The following is a 14,751-nucleotide window of genomic DNA, read 5'->3' as shown; positions in this document are numbered from 1 at the left end:
GTTGGAAACACTATTGCATCACTGTGTCACCTTGCAGATGTAGGAAAGCAAATTTTAAAGTTTTCTGTACAGCAGAAGGGGCCCAGTAGTTGACATCCCATCTTACCTCTCAACCTCTTAGAGCAAGAAATCTGAACAAAGCCATAAAAAGTGGGACAAAGGCCTCAAAACAGGGAAAGTTTTTAAATATTGTTCTTGCAAACTTAAAAAGTTTACAGACTAACAGGTTTTGCATTAGCATTAATTTTGTGAAGGGTTTGAAGTCTGAAACTCAAATGTCTGTCATTATTTTATAGCCTAAATCTTTATTGATTTGCCACTAATTTGCCAGAAAACCACAATTATTATGAAAAACAGACCAAAAATATGAGACAAAAATATGGACATTCTACATAAATCTGTACAGTTGAGAGGTATGGATCTCATTGAAAGAAGAATTTGCTTGTGAGGGGGTCTGATGTGTAATACTCCTTCCATGAGCTGTTTTACCAAAAGAGAAGAAAGAGGAGGATCCATTGGCGAACAAGCAGAGATGGCCACTAAATGTAACTTAATGGAAACATGATAAGCCAACCTGAAGTAGCTCACACAAACTTTCATGACCAGAGGGATGTTAACCTCTAGGTACTCCCCTGTTCCCATTTTGGCATAACTAAGAAAACATTACCCATTAATAAACATAAGATTTCCAGAAGTAGGTTTTCTGGACTCTTTTAAAATCTGTTGCACATCTTCATGAAACAAGTGCCTAAATGCAGTCAAGACTGAATCATTCAGGCTGTTAGTTGTAGTTGCTCCAAAGAGGGGTGCACCAGTTGCCCTTGAGACTGTGTAAGCAAATCCAGAGTGTGAGGATGTCTGTGGTAATTGCCCTTGATCAATACCATTAGAAGCGAGAACAAAGATTGCCTGAGCCAACAGAGGGTCACCACAATGTTTTTTTGGCATTTCTTTCTGAGCCTTCAGAAATACCCTGTGAATCAGTGGAAAAGGTGGAAATGCATACAGGAACATACTGGTCCAAGGAAATGAGAATGCATCTACCCTGAAAGTATATCTGCAAAGATGTCTGGAATAACATTTCTCCAGCTGTCTGTTTTGAAAGAAAATGAGCAGTTCTGTTTAAGGCATTCCCCACATCTGAACCAGATCTTGTAACACTACTGTACTGAGCTGCCACTTGTGCTAGCTGCCCAGGATCTGCTTAGTCTGTCTGCCACAACATTTTGCTCTGACGGGAAGTATGATACCTGAAGAGTCAGAGAATGCCATAAAGCCAGATCACAGGCCATTATTGCCAACTGCCATAGAGTGTAGGACCTTTTACCCCTTTATTTGTTGAGGTAACACATCACCGTGGTATTGTCTGTAGCTACCAGAATTCCCAGAGTCCATAGGTGGTGATTGACTTTCAAGGCATAGATCACCGCCAGCACTTCCATGTTTCTGTGTGTCCTGGGGCCCCCAAGTAGCCTGCACTTGCAATCCCATTGACACAGCTCTCCTAGTGAAGTCAGATAAATCTGTCTGGACAGACTGTGCCAAAACAGGTGGGAAGAAGGGCACTCCTGCATTGATACTCAGCTATGCTCTCCACCACTGTATCTATCATCTGATTAAGGGTAACACCAGTAAATGAGATTCCAGTGAATGTAGGTGCTGGTTCCAACAATAGTGAACACGCCACTGAATTTTCCTTATGGAGATATGGGCCAGTGGTATCATGAGAATCGTGGATGCTATAAGTCCTAGAATTTAGGAATTCTCTTGCTGAGGTGAAGTTCCACTGGGAGAATTCTTAAAACATCATCTGATAAGACAGGATCTTGTCTTCAGGAAAAAGGCCATTCTTTTGTCAAAGTTGATTAAGCATCTCAGGACAACAAGTCTTTGCGAGGGTGTCAGGCATGACTTCTGAAAATTAAACTTGAATCCTATGTAGGAGAGTAAGGCTGAGACCTTTTCTAGTGATTCCAAATGTTTGGATATAGATTCTGCACAGGTTAGCAAGTTGTCCAAGTAAGGAAAGGCATAAATGCCAAGAATCCAGCAGTGAGCTGTTACCAGGCAAAACATGTGGTAAACACTCAAGACACAGTGGATAGCCCAAAGGACAATGCAGAGAACTGATTGTCAGAACCAGATAGAACAAATCACAGGTATCTCCTGAAGCAATGAGCAATGGAGATATGGTGATATGCACCATTCAAGTCCAGGGTCACCATGAAGCAGTGGTCCAGCAAAAGAGGAAACACTATCTTCAGTGTGAACATCTTGAACTTGGAGGACCTTAGCAAAGGTCTTCAGAAAGGACAGGTACAACTCCATTCTCCATGACAGCTCTTTGTAAGGAACAAAATTCTGGAGTGGAAACCTTTCATTCTTTCTGAAGGAGGGACCACTTCTATGACCCCTGAGTCCAGAATTTGCTAGTATATTGCAGGGAATAACAAGGTCTGATTCAGCGGGTAAAAGGTAACCCATTGAACTGAGGATGTTACTTCCACTGCAGCCTGTAACCTCTGTCAAGAATATAAAGCACCCATTTGTTGGAAACTACTGAAGGCCAAGCCGCCTTGTTGAGAACTAACTTTTGAGATAGGGTACCCAGAGGGGGGCTTAGGAAAGATGCGTGCTGTGCCATAGCATAGTCATAGGTTGAAAGAGGATGATATCTTTTTTGGGAAAGGAACCTCTCTTGTAAGGTTTGGTGGAATTCTTATCCTGCCATTTCTTTTTGATGTCTTAACTTTTGTTTACTTGGGCTTTTGTTTGATGGGCCACTGAAAATTATCCTGCCTAATGGAAGGAAACGTGGGACTATGGAACATTTTAGACTCTCCTTGCATCAGTTGACCTCTGATATCACAGTGTTTAAGGATATGAATACCTGCTGTACCATACACACAACCAGAATGAAGTGGGGACATTCATAATCTCATTTTTTAATGCACCAGGAAAGTTCTGAGTATGGAACCAGGCATACCTCCTTATCAACACAGAAGTCACTGAATATCTAGAAACAGTATTGGCCTCTTCCAAAGCACTGTTTAAATGTTTATTCACTTACGAAACATTGAAAACAATATCTTTGACACAGACTTTTCGATCAGCAGGTAATGATACAGTGAATTTGTCTAAACTATACAAACATCTCACCAAAAAACTTCTACATAAAACACTGGTAGTTAAACACCTTAAAGGCTGCAATGCTCAACAGTGCCAACTTCTTTCCCTGAGACTTTAGCCAGTTGCCTAGCTTATCATAAGGGAATGGGTTTAATGACAACATAGTTTTTTTGGTGGAAGATGTCGCTGGGGACACTTGAGTCCAGGCATGGTAAAACACACCTTGAATTTCTTAAATCCTTTTTTAGGCAAAGGCCCATTCAATAGAGGAGAATTGCAGTCTTTCTCAAACATATCCTCCAATGATGGAATTAATGGAGGGAAGTTCACCTTATCCAGGCCCTCATCCTCCAAAAGTGCATATACCTTATTGACCTCGAGAGCAGCAAAAGACTGTTCCCAACTGAATACATCACTAAATCTAGCCAGCATTTGGAAAAAAATGAAACATTTGTTTGGCTTTCTGCATCTGTTCAAAATCAGGTGAACTTAATTGATCAGACTGACACTTCTGAAACATAGGATTCTGAATCCCTTTCAAAACTGGGATCCCTGGATAGTTAAACAGGGGTGTGAGTCCAGGCATTAATCATAACCCATATATGCAGCCTGTAATCAACTGCATGATCAATGGAACTAGTCATAGTCACCACCTCTGGTGGAAACCCAGACTGTTGCACTGTGATGTATTGGGTCATTTGTCTCTTTTCTGTATGCGTTATACAACTGGGAAAATCCCCTGAGGGAAGCTTATCAATGCTTTATAGGTTCATAGGTTCATAGGTAGATACTAGGCTATCTGCCCAAGGGCATTTATAAGCCTAGCCAGAGTGTATTTGGCTTCCGCCTCCCTATTAGATTAGCCTACTGTGCCTCTGTAAAGTAGGTCACAGAAGGTACCCTTTTAAGATTAGTTTACTGTGCCTCTGTCTAGCAGGGACACAGAAGAGATCCCAGGTGTGAATTTGCGATTTCCCATCCACGCGTCAAGATTTTGCTTGAAGAGGGTGAGCGAGGGGCTATGTCTAACATGAATTGGGATTCTATTCCAGAGTGAGGGGAGCCTCTGGGAAATGAATCTGTCCGTCCAGCATGTCTTATTTATTTTTGTGCTGAGGTTTAGGTCCCTGGAGCATGTAGCTGTAAGGGACTTGGATTTTTTGAGGTGGAGCATGTCCATTAATTCTGGGTTTGACATGGCTTTGTAAGTCAGGCATAGATCGCCTCTGAGTAGGCGGTAAGCAACTGAGTAGAGCTGGAGTTTCTTTAGTCGAGCTGCATAGGACATCTGTTTGTAGCCCATGATCCACTTGGTGAGGTACTTTTGGGGTCTCTCCAGTTGCTGCAGGTGTCGGGTAAGGTACATCCCAAAAGCGGCATTGTATTCAATTATGGGCCTGATGAGTGACGAGTAGAGGGGCACAATGACCTCTCTTGATCTAGATGTGAACCCTTTCATGATAAGTTGGGCTATATAGAAGGTCTTTCTAACCACTTTGGCAACGTGATTATCAAAGGAGAGATTACTATCTACGTTGGTCCCCAAATCTCTAATTACTTCTTCAGTACTTAATGGATTACCACCTATGTGGTAATTTGTGGGCACCTTGTTTTTTCCTAAAGGGATGACTATGCACTTTTTAGCATTTTGCTTGAGGCCGTGGCTCTGGCACCAAGCATCCGTCACTGTGAGACCCTTTTGGAGGATGCTTGTGTCAGCTGGAGATTCGATTATGGCCCCCAGTTTGCAGTCATCTGCGAACTTTGTCAGACATAATCCTCCCGTGTTAGCCTGAACCTCAGAGAAGTATATACCGAACAAGAGAGGTCCCAGAATTGAGCCCTGTGGGACGCCACTTGTAACTGGTTTGGATTCGGACATGGCACCTGCGATTCTGACCATGTGGGTTCTATCTCTGAGCCAGTTTGCAACCCATCTTGTGATATAGGGGCTGATATTTAAGCTGGTAAGCTTATTTATGATGCCCGAGTGGGGTATTGTGTCGAAGGCTTTTGCGAGGTCCAGGCAGGCTGTGTGGACTACCTTGCCCTCATCTATGGCTTTGGTAACTGTTTCAAAGAAATCAACTAGGTTTAAGAGGCAAGATCTGCCCTTAACAAAGCCGAATTGAGTAGGGTCCAGTGTCTGGAGGCTCCCAATGTCTTTGTTTATGAGTTCCTTGATAATACGCTCCATAGCTTTACAGACCAGACTAGTCAGGCTTATGGGGCAATAGTTTCCAGGGTCCGTTGTGGCACCACCTTTGTGGGGTGGGACCACTGTAGCAGTACGCCATTCTTTGGGCACATATCCTGTAGTAAGGCTAAGTTTGAACAGTGACTTAATGTGAGGGTTCAGTTCTTCTTGGAGCTCATGTAAGACACAGCCTGGGACACCATCCGGTCCCATAGAAGCTGTGTTTTTTGCTTTGGAGAGGGCAGCTTTCACCTGTGCATCTGTGATATCAGGGAGGTTGCATTCAGTTGGGATAGGCATTTGCTCCTTTGGGGGGGGAGGAGGGAGAAGTTTGCACTGAATCTGTCTGCCAGGATGTTGGCTATGTCTGTAGGTTTGGTATATTTTGTACCATTATGCAACAATTCAGAGCATATCTGGGAGTTTCTGCCCATGTACCTGACATAACTAAAGAAGGTCTTGTGATTATCTTTAGTGTCTAGGGCAATTTTTCTTTCAAAACTGGCCTTTGATGATTTTATGAGGGATCGAAGTTTCTTGCTAATACTGATCAGAGATGCCTTCCCTTTTGGGATTTTGCTCTGTCATGTAGTAGCTTCCTCCTTCTGTTGTATAGCTTATTTATGGCCGGGGTCCACCAGACTGGTCTCCTGTTTTTGGAGGAGTGAGTCTTGGTTTTATTTGGGATAGCATGATCCATGCATTCCTGCAGGTGCTCATAGAATGCATTTGTAAAGGATTCTGCAGATTGGGCTGTATTATCCTCTGGCCCAGGGGCTTTGAAGGATTCCACCTCAGTCTTGAGAAGTGCAAAGTTGGCTTTTGAGAAATTCTTTACAGTGATTTCCTTGGCTGGGGGTGGGGACGGGATATGGATGTCCAGGGAAATTTGTTTATGGTCTGATCTTACCAATGAGGGGTTTACCTCTGGTGTGGAACATAGAGTCCCCATGTTGGTGATGACCAGGTCCAATATGTTGTTCCCTCTTGTGGGAGCGGTGACCAGTTGTTCCATTGCGTTAGAGTTTATAAAATCAAGGAACCGTTGGGCAACAAATTCTGCACCCCTGATTTCTCCCGCACCTAAAGAGTTCTCCTGTACCTGAACCAGATTTATAGGTTCATAGAGTATTACTAGGCTAACTGCCTTTGTGGGCCATTTTAAGTCCAGCTGATTACCCCATGTGAGAATCCAACCCTTCAGTTTGTGTCTGTAAGGTAAACACCTTGACCATTACACCAATCTCCCACCAACTGGTATTGGTACAGCACTGGAGGACATGTCTGACCCTTGCATCATGCTCAGTTGTGGTACTAACACCACACCAGGGCACCTGGAGGCAAAAGAAGGTGAGTGGTCCAATGGCCTGGTTAAGGCTACTGTGGACTCACAAGCTGTAGGCTGAGGCATATTTCTTGAATCATCTCAATGTTTTTAGGAACACGAGGGGTATATGGTGGTGGTGGGGGCAATGTATCTGAATCCATCAAGTCAGGGGACAGGAAAACTATCTAGCTCAATACCAAAGACTGGCAGGACAGTCAGAGCAGTAAAGGAATGGATAACTCCCACTGTTCTCCCTCTAAATAACAACCTAAAGACTATTTGTATAGGAATACTATTCTAAAAACTGCATTGAGAAAATGACAACATTTCCAGTAACACAGTTCAAAGCACAAAGTACATGTCAAAAAAATGTTCCCAGATTTAATAAAGTCAAGCTTCAGCACCAAATGGATCAAAACTCCCTGAAACAATATTATACATGAAATAAATAAACTGATGAAAAATTCCTGTCAGAAATGTTTACCAAGTACCATATTGGTGGACGAAGATTGATCTCCAGAGCTTCAACTGCCTGAGCTTCAACTCACTAATGACTAGAGTTCCTCTGGAGGAAATTATTGATTGGAGTTCCTGCACAGTAATTTACTGTCCATGAGTTATGCTGCAAGTGATTCCTTTTTAGGGGAATTTTCCTCTTCTTTCAGTTGATGCAACAGTGGAATTATATATATATATATATATATATATATATATATATATATATATATATATACATATGTATATGTATGTATATCTATATATATATATATATATATATATATATATATATATATATATATATATATAATATATATGATGTGTATATATATATATATATATATATATATATATATATATACACACATATACATATATATATATATTTTATATATATATATATATATATATATATATATGTATATAAGTTCAGGGAGGTGTGGGGGGGGGGCTTTCCCCTGTATCTGATGGTGCAGGGGTACTTACAAAAGTGTTTTTTGGCAAGATAGTTTTGGGAACTGCATTTTAGGAATTCTGATCCTCTGTGTATTCAATTTTATTTACTCATAGTGAAAACACGTTTTAACATGCAAAATGGTACCAAAAGCAATATGAAGTCTATTTCTGCAGGGGATACTATTCTAAATACTGCACTGATGAAAATTACAGTTTCAGTAACAGAGTTCCAAGCATGAAATACATACACAAAAGTCACTTAATTTTGTTAAAAGCCAAAAACCCTATTAGACAAGAAATAAATCGTAAACTAATGAAAAATACCTGTCATCAATGTTTAACATATAAAATGGTGCCAAAAATCATGATTTAAACAAAAAAAATTTAAACACTGTAATCCTGCTCAATAACCTCAAATAATCATAGCCCCAAAGAAAATAAAAATCTGCAATATCAGCAAGTTTTCCTGTCAAAACTTGCAAATTAATTTTTAGTCAATGGCATCAGCCTTACTGTCCTAGTCAAAGTAAAAACAGAAGCATATACAAATTTTCTAATCAGAAAAAAAATACAATCAAAGTAGAAGAATACACTATCCAAGCACTGATGGAAAAGATTGATCGAGGAAATAAAACCTGAAAGGTTTCTTGTCTGAGCTCAGCAGATGAAAATCTAGAGAAAGATGTTGTCTTCTCATGTCTTCTCAAAGATCCTTCTCTTACTGTGACACTAGAAAACTAAAAGAGTTCTGTCTATCTTTCTGAAAGCCAGACCTTGTATTCTGACATGATTAGTCCATCACACCCACAGACAGACAGATAGACTGACAGACAGGGAAGGAGCTATGATAGACTGCTAGTGATAGGGTAGCCGGGCTGTACTACCCATATGCCAGTAAGGCAGTGTGTTTATTGAACACCTGTCTGTGGCATATAGCATGACATGATATCAGAGCAAAGTGCAGCAGGAAACAGCTACTGCATGAAGTATCTCAGTCATGGCTACACCTTATCCAGCTTATCAACTCATTTAATCTAAATGCGTTCTTAGTTAGGTGCCCAATGTGAAAAAATCCCCAGGGCCTTAATACTTTATTTTTAGCATTTTTCACTGTATTCCACCTTAGCAGTTATAGCTATTGTTTTCAGCCTACTTAGGTGTTCATTTGTAGATTTTCACACATGTTCATTAATATTATGATATGTTTTTTACACATAAACCTGATAAAGTATTCATTTGGTATCAAAGTGATCTTTGTTAAAAGTGTTTCAGTTTATAAGTTACTAATATTTATTCTGATAGATGTCTAGTGGTAGATTTAGTTTATAGGTTAATATTCTGATAGATTTCCAGTGGTATATCTTTTTGTTAGTTAATTAGTCATTTTATTAGTGAGTTGGTTCCTTAATTAATAAAGTTTGTTTTAGTAGATTAGCCTTAATAAACAGTTCTTATATTATATATTTTAATTTGTCTCTAGCTTTTTAGTTTCAGTTCTAAGGTAGCACAGTCTCAGTTTACACTATGGTGTTGAGGTGGAAGGGGGAAGTGGTTAAAGGAATGAGTTTAATGTTTTTAATTCTCTTAACAAAACCACCCTCTGTAAGCACTCCATTGCTCCAAATAACCTGATTATATATAAATAATGAATATCTTTAATGCTTTTCATTAGACTCAACTAGGATTGCTTGTTTGTGTGTTTCAGTAATGGATATTCTATTTTTAACTCAACTGTGGGCTGCCTAATATTTTATTTTGTAGTACATATTTTAAAGTTTAATTTTTATTAGTGAACTAGGTGCATAACATATTTCAAAGACTGAACTTCACACCCTTCACACTGTGAAGTTTCTGCTTGGTTTAAATAAGTTTCTTTGGTTAAACTGCTCAAAGGTATGAGCTATTTTAATTATATTTGAAATTCTACAATATTTATATCATGGTATGGAATGAATTATCTTCCTAACTGAATTGGTTGCATTGTAACACCACTCTATCATTTATATACTTATGTAGAAAAATAAACAAAGACTATATAATTGATCCATACCTCTGAGTTGAGCACCATTGTACTGGAATGTGCTGACCAGAACACGTGCCCCAAAAGATTCTTCTATCAGCTGTGGGTAATCCTCTCCAATGATTTTAATGTTTCTGGTTAGAAGTCCCACATCCGCTGCAAGTGTGTAGTTCTGTCCAGTTTCTGGCACTTGATAAGTTTCAGCTAGAAAAATTTTATGGAACAACATTACATCCGATACTGTAGTCTCAGCAAATAAATACACAGCACATTTAAATGTTAATAATCAAATGCTAAATTAAACATTTTTTAATTTTTAAATGTCTGATTAGAAAAGGGATACTAAGCTATGAGGCAGATTTTTAAAAGAGAAGAAAAATCAAGGTGAAAGGTTAGAAATATTCAATGGATCAGTGTCTAAAGGCATGATTTGTGATCAGAAATATGATCACAAAACAGCACAATTTTTAAAAAGGAAACAGATTTTTTTCTCCGGACCGCATCATTTTATGGCTCCCTACCCAGTGCTCCATGTCCATCACCAGCCAACTCCTAACTCCTCTGACTTCTTGTAATAGGCTTGGAACCATCATGAATCTTATGGCTGTCTTGGGTGTCTGGCCATTCACATCCACTTGGCGAATTTCAGTTATGACCTATCTCTTTACACACATTTCTCGTGGTAAATCTGAGGGGTGGGAATGCAGTGGGGATGTGCGTCATTTTACCAGCCCTCTACAGCAGTTGAACCATGTCCCTGTCCTCACCCCCTTGGACCATACCTCCCAGTAGTGATGTCTCCAGCCTCCACCAGGGATTGATGTAGAAGGCACCCAAAGAACTGCCCTCTCACCCAGAATGGGTAACGCCCATCCTTCTCTGCTTCTCTGTCAGTAGTCCAAGCAAATATTCTCCTATGCCACTGAAGCAGCTTAAAGAGAAACCTTAATCAATTACCTTACAACAAGCTCAAAAAGTGCCCCCCTCAAAACGTGCACTGTCTCCCTCCCTCTCTCTCTCTCTCTCTCTCTATATATATATATATATATATATATATATATATATATATATATATATATATATATATATATAAATATAGGTATGTACAAGTATACATTTTGGGGTGTATGTCATTTGACGAATGTCCATTGAACTCAAATGACTAAAACTCATTTTTTGAATCACAATTGATAAACTGTGGAAGTCTATATACAGTATGTAATGTTGTCATTTCTGACCATAGGAGTTATTAGACAAGTGTGCTTACAACAGTATGTGTGACTTGGTAATGGCCACCATCAAGTTGTACCCCATGATCTATAGAAATTTGAAATGACATGGCAGTAGCACTTCTCTCTGACACAGTATATTCTGACAAATGGTAAAACAGAGGATGAGTATGAAGCTGGGCCATTGATTTTTCTTTTCATTTACAACCAAGTTCCTGGGCACCTCCTGCTACTGAATAGGCAGAATCTACTGATTTTGCATCCAGGGCTATTTTTAGGGATGTTCATCTCATGGAATGTCCTTTTAGAGAAGCATAGAAGTCTTTTCAGAGTGGCACTGATCATGCACTGACTGTACCTCCTACTTGCACACTCTGTATGCATACTAGATTAGACTAAATAAGGTACCCCCCCCCCACAAAAAAAAAAAAAAACAGTACACAGAGCACTTAGGGCATGAGGGCTTCTTGCTGGAACTTTGCAGGAAGTCCAACACCATTTCTGTTTACCTCCTACAAACAATAGGAAACACTGTGAAGCAAGCTTAGGCATCATTCAGTTTGTATGACCTGAGCACTAAGTACATAACAGGGCAGTTACACCATTACTGAGCTCTGCTTTTCCTTAGCCATGAACATTGTCTTCATTCCCCTTTCAGTATGTGTTAGGAGTATTTGGCTGTTTGCTAATAAAAGTTGATAATTTTCATCTCATCATTATGACAGAGCATAGTGTCTTCCATCACAGGTCAAACCTTCTGAATCCTTTATGTGGAGGAAGATCACTTAAGTATCCTGGCATATTTGTCGCTCTTGTTAAGCCACTGAAACCACCTGAAAAATGCATCCCTAAAAGTACAAATCCTTTGGAAGGACAGTATGTCCTCTCTAAACTGTCTTAGGACAGAAGGCATATTCACAGGTATTAGCTAGGCTGACTTTAGTTGGTCTTTAAAGACTAGAAGCATGATTAAACATACCCTATCAGGTGGCCAGGAAGAGCCAGATATTCTGCCATTCTACTGTGGGTCTTCTCACACAAAAAAAATCCATCTCCTCACCAGTGGCCCTAAGTGGGTCAGTAAACAGTGGTCCATAAATGGAAGAAACCAATATAAGCAAAGCAACCATCAAAACATTGTCCATCTCCTCCTACTTTTCCACTGTGATCTGTTTCTAAAAGAGCTCTTTCTCCTAAATATTTTAAGATGAAAAATTGTGGATTGCCATCTTCCTGTGGGAAAAATATACACTATTATAGTTTCTATTGCTCTAGGCAAAGTGTGAATGAGAGAGAGAGAGAGAAAGAGAGACCTTAGACTGTCAAAAGCAAGAAGAACTTTTGACAAAGGCTTCAGTGAAAGAGCCATAAATAATGACATCATCTAAAGCCTAGTGTTCAATAACAGTAGTCCATGCTCTGTATCGAAGAGGAAGATAAGCCGTTCACTGATGATGATGGATTTAGTAGTCCAGAAATTCACTGCTCTAACTAGTGAAAAAGTAAAATGTCAGGGGGAAGGCATCTCTTTTTTGGAGTAGATAGAGAGAAGCCCAGAAGGTGATATTTGAGCATACGATAAAGCCACCAAGCTTTTAACAGCAGAACCAGCTAATACTTAAGTATTACAACTTTCAGATCCTAAAAAAACAAAAACCTAACTCTGCAGCATATTAAATATTGCTACACTGAAGAAGAAAGCTACTGTCTAATGCATTATTTATAGTGTGGTGCCACACAAAAATTAAACTGATAAACTCTACCACTAACAGGATGTTTGAACTTATCACTGCAACCAACCACGATATCAGAACAGCAGGAACAATTCAAACATCCATACGTACCCGGCTTAGTGGTAGAAGTCCTCTCTACAGGTCTAAAAAAATCTTTGTAACATAACATAATCTTCAAGGACTTCATAGTTCTATATGAGAAAAAGGGCCTGTTAGTGGTAAAGTTTATCAGTTTAATTTTTCTTCCACTTGTGTTGCATCTAATGTGGTATATTTAGCTAATTGTGTGAAATGTACTGCATTCTATGTGGGTAAGACCACTAGAAAGCTAAAAGAACACATCATTGAACACAAATCGGAGATTAGAAGGGCCATTGACAGTAATGCCTTGTATAAGCATATAGTTGATTCAGGTATTGAGCATAGATTCTCTTTTAGAGTTATTGGTGTAGTACGGCTTTCTGCCAGAGGTGATGATAGTGGTAATTTACTTGAATTAGAGTATGAATGGATTCTTAGGTTGAATTCTGACCATTTTCCAGGTTTAAATAATATGATTACCCTGAAACCTGTTCTTGTTAAATTGCAACATACCAAGTTGCGATAATTTGATGTTTTTTCTAATCTTTTTTTAAATTTTTTTAATTTTAATGATTTTGTTTTATATACTCGTGGTCACATGATTTTTGGACTGCTGGTCATGTGACTTCATTGACCTGTATTTAAACCATTTGCTTTTAGAATTGTTTGTATTAGTATTGAGAAAGGATTTTATCCGAAAGCTTTGCTATTATAAAGTGTATTTTTCTCAGTTTTGGTGGTTTATTCATATTTTCTTGCAGCTTGTTCTTTTGCTTATTTCTGAGTACACATCCTGTTTCTGAGACCCTGATAGTGTCTGCCCTATCTTGATTTCAGTGCATACTGGGCAAAATGTAACTTTCCTGGCAAACATATTTATTTATTTATTTATTTGAGGCTTGTTAACTGGGGTAGAACTCTGATCCAAGTGGACCACTTTTTGATTCAGCCTGGACAGTACATTACACAAGGTTGTACAACCACAGTAAATCATGCAAAAGTAATACTTATACTATATACTGGTCTGGCATGACTTTTTTCCATCTGACTCAACTTATGGGACAGATTTTCCAATTACTAGAACTCAAGGGCACTCTTATGGAAGGATATTCCAAAGGACGCACAGGATCAAGACCATTAAGTTAAGCTTGTAATAGGAGACAAAGGTCTGAACTGTAGGCCAAGTAGCCACAGCACAGGTGTCATCTAAAGGTATTGTCAAAAGTTTCCACTCTCTGGGCCTTGGGACTGTAAGCAAGGGAAAGTTTCATTGCTTTGTATGCAAAAGTAATGCAATCAGATAGCCACTTGGACAAAGTGACTTTCAGTACACCATCTCCCAGTTTGACTCTTGAAAAGGAACCAAAAAGCTGACCACTTTTCCTAAAACTTTTGGTTCAATGCAAATAAAATCTCAGCTAACGGTGAACATCCAGCAAATGCAATGTGTATTCTCCTTTGCTGGAAAACATTGGAAAGAAAAACTGGCAAGTTAATGACTTGGTTAAGGACAGCTTCAGAAGCCACTTTAGGAAGAAATTAGGATTGGTTTTAACATAAACCCTATCCTTAGGAAAGGTCAGATGAGAAGGTTTACAAGATAATGCCTGTAGCTCTGAAGTTTTCCTAGATGAAGTAATGGCTACCAAGAAAATAGTCTTCCAGGGCAGAAATTTTAGTTCTAAAGAGATTGATTGTTCAAAAGGTGGTCTATTCCAGGCTTGAAGCAATAAGGTAATGTCCCAAGGAGGAACTGGGTCTGTCAGAGAAGGTCTGAGAAGGGAATTTCATCGTAAAAATGCTTTGGACAATTTCAATGAGGTGATGGAGTTCTGATTTTGTCTAACATGAAAGTTAGATATGGCTGTCAGCTGTACATGGTACTGGTAGATGGTAGAAAAGCTAATACTTTCCTGAAATAACCCTGCAAAAATATAGAATAGAAGATAAAGGATCCAAAAAAAGGATTCCACATAGAAAATCTCTTCCACTTACTTCTATAGACCTTCCTGGTGGCTGGCTTTTTTAAAGAGGATAACATATGGAGAACCAAGGAAGACAGCTGTTGGATGTGGAGAAAC

At 39.2% G+C, this 14,751-nt stretch overlaps 1 protein-coding gene across 1 annotated transcript in view; it reads right to left on the bottom strand.

The window, feature by feature from the left end:
- Nucleotides 1-14,751, bottom strand: part of PKHD1L1 (PKHD1 like 1) — a 1,597,738-nt gene that overhangs the window by 153,502 nt on the left and 1,429,485 nt on the right. Inside the window, exon 62 of the mRNA XM_044066249.1 lies at nucleotides 9,658-9,831. Coding sequence (XP_043922184.1) covers nucleotides 9,658-9,831 — 174 coding nt within the window. The remainder of the gene's footprint in view (nucleotides 1-9,657; nucleotides 9,832-14,751) is intronic.

The sequence above is a fragment of the Protopterus annectens genome, chromosome 3.part1, assembly GCF_019279795.1.
Source record: "Protopterus annectens isolate FY-2018-M chromosome 3.part1, PAN1.0, whole genome shotgun sequence".
Classification (NCBI taxonomy): Eukaryota; Metazoa; Chordata; order Ceratodontiformes; family Protopteridae; genus Protopterus; species Protopterus annectens.
This window is presented reverse-complemented; position numbering and strand designations above follow the sequence as displayed.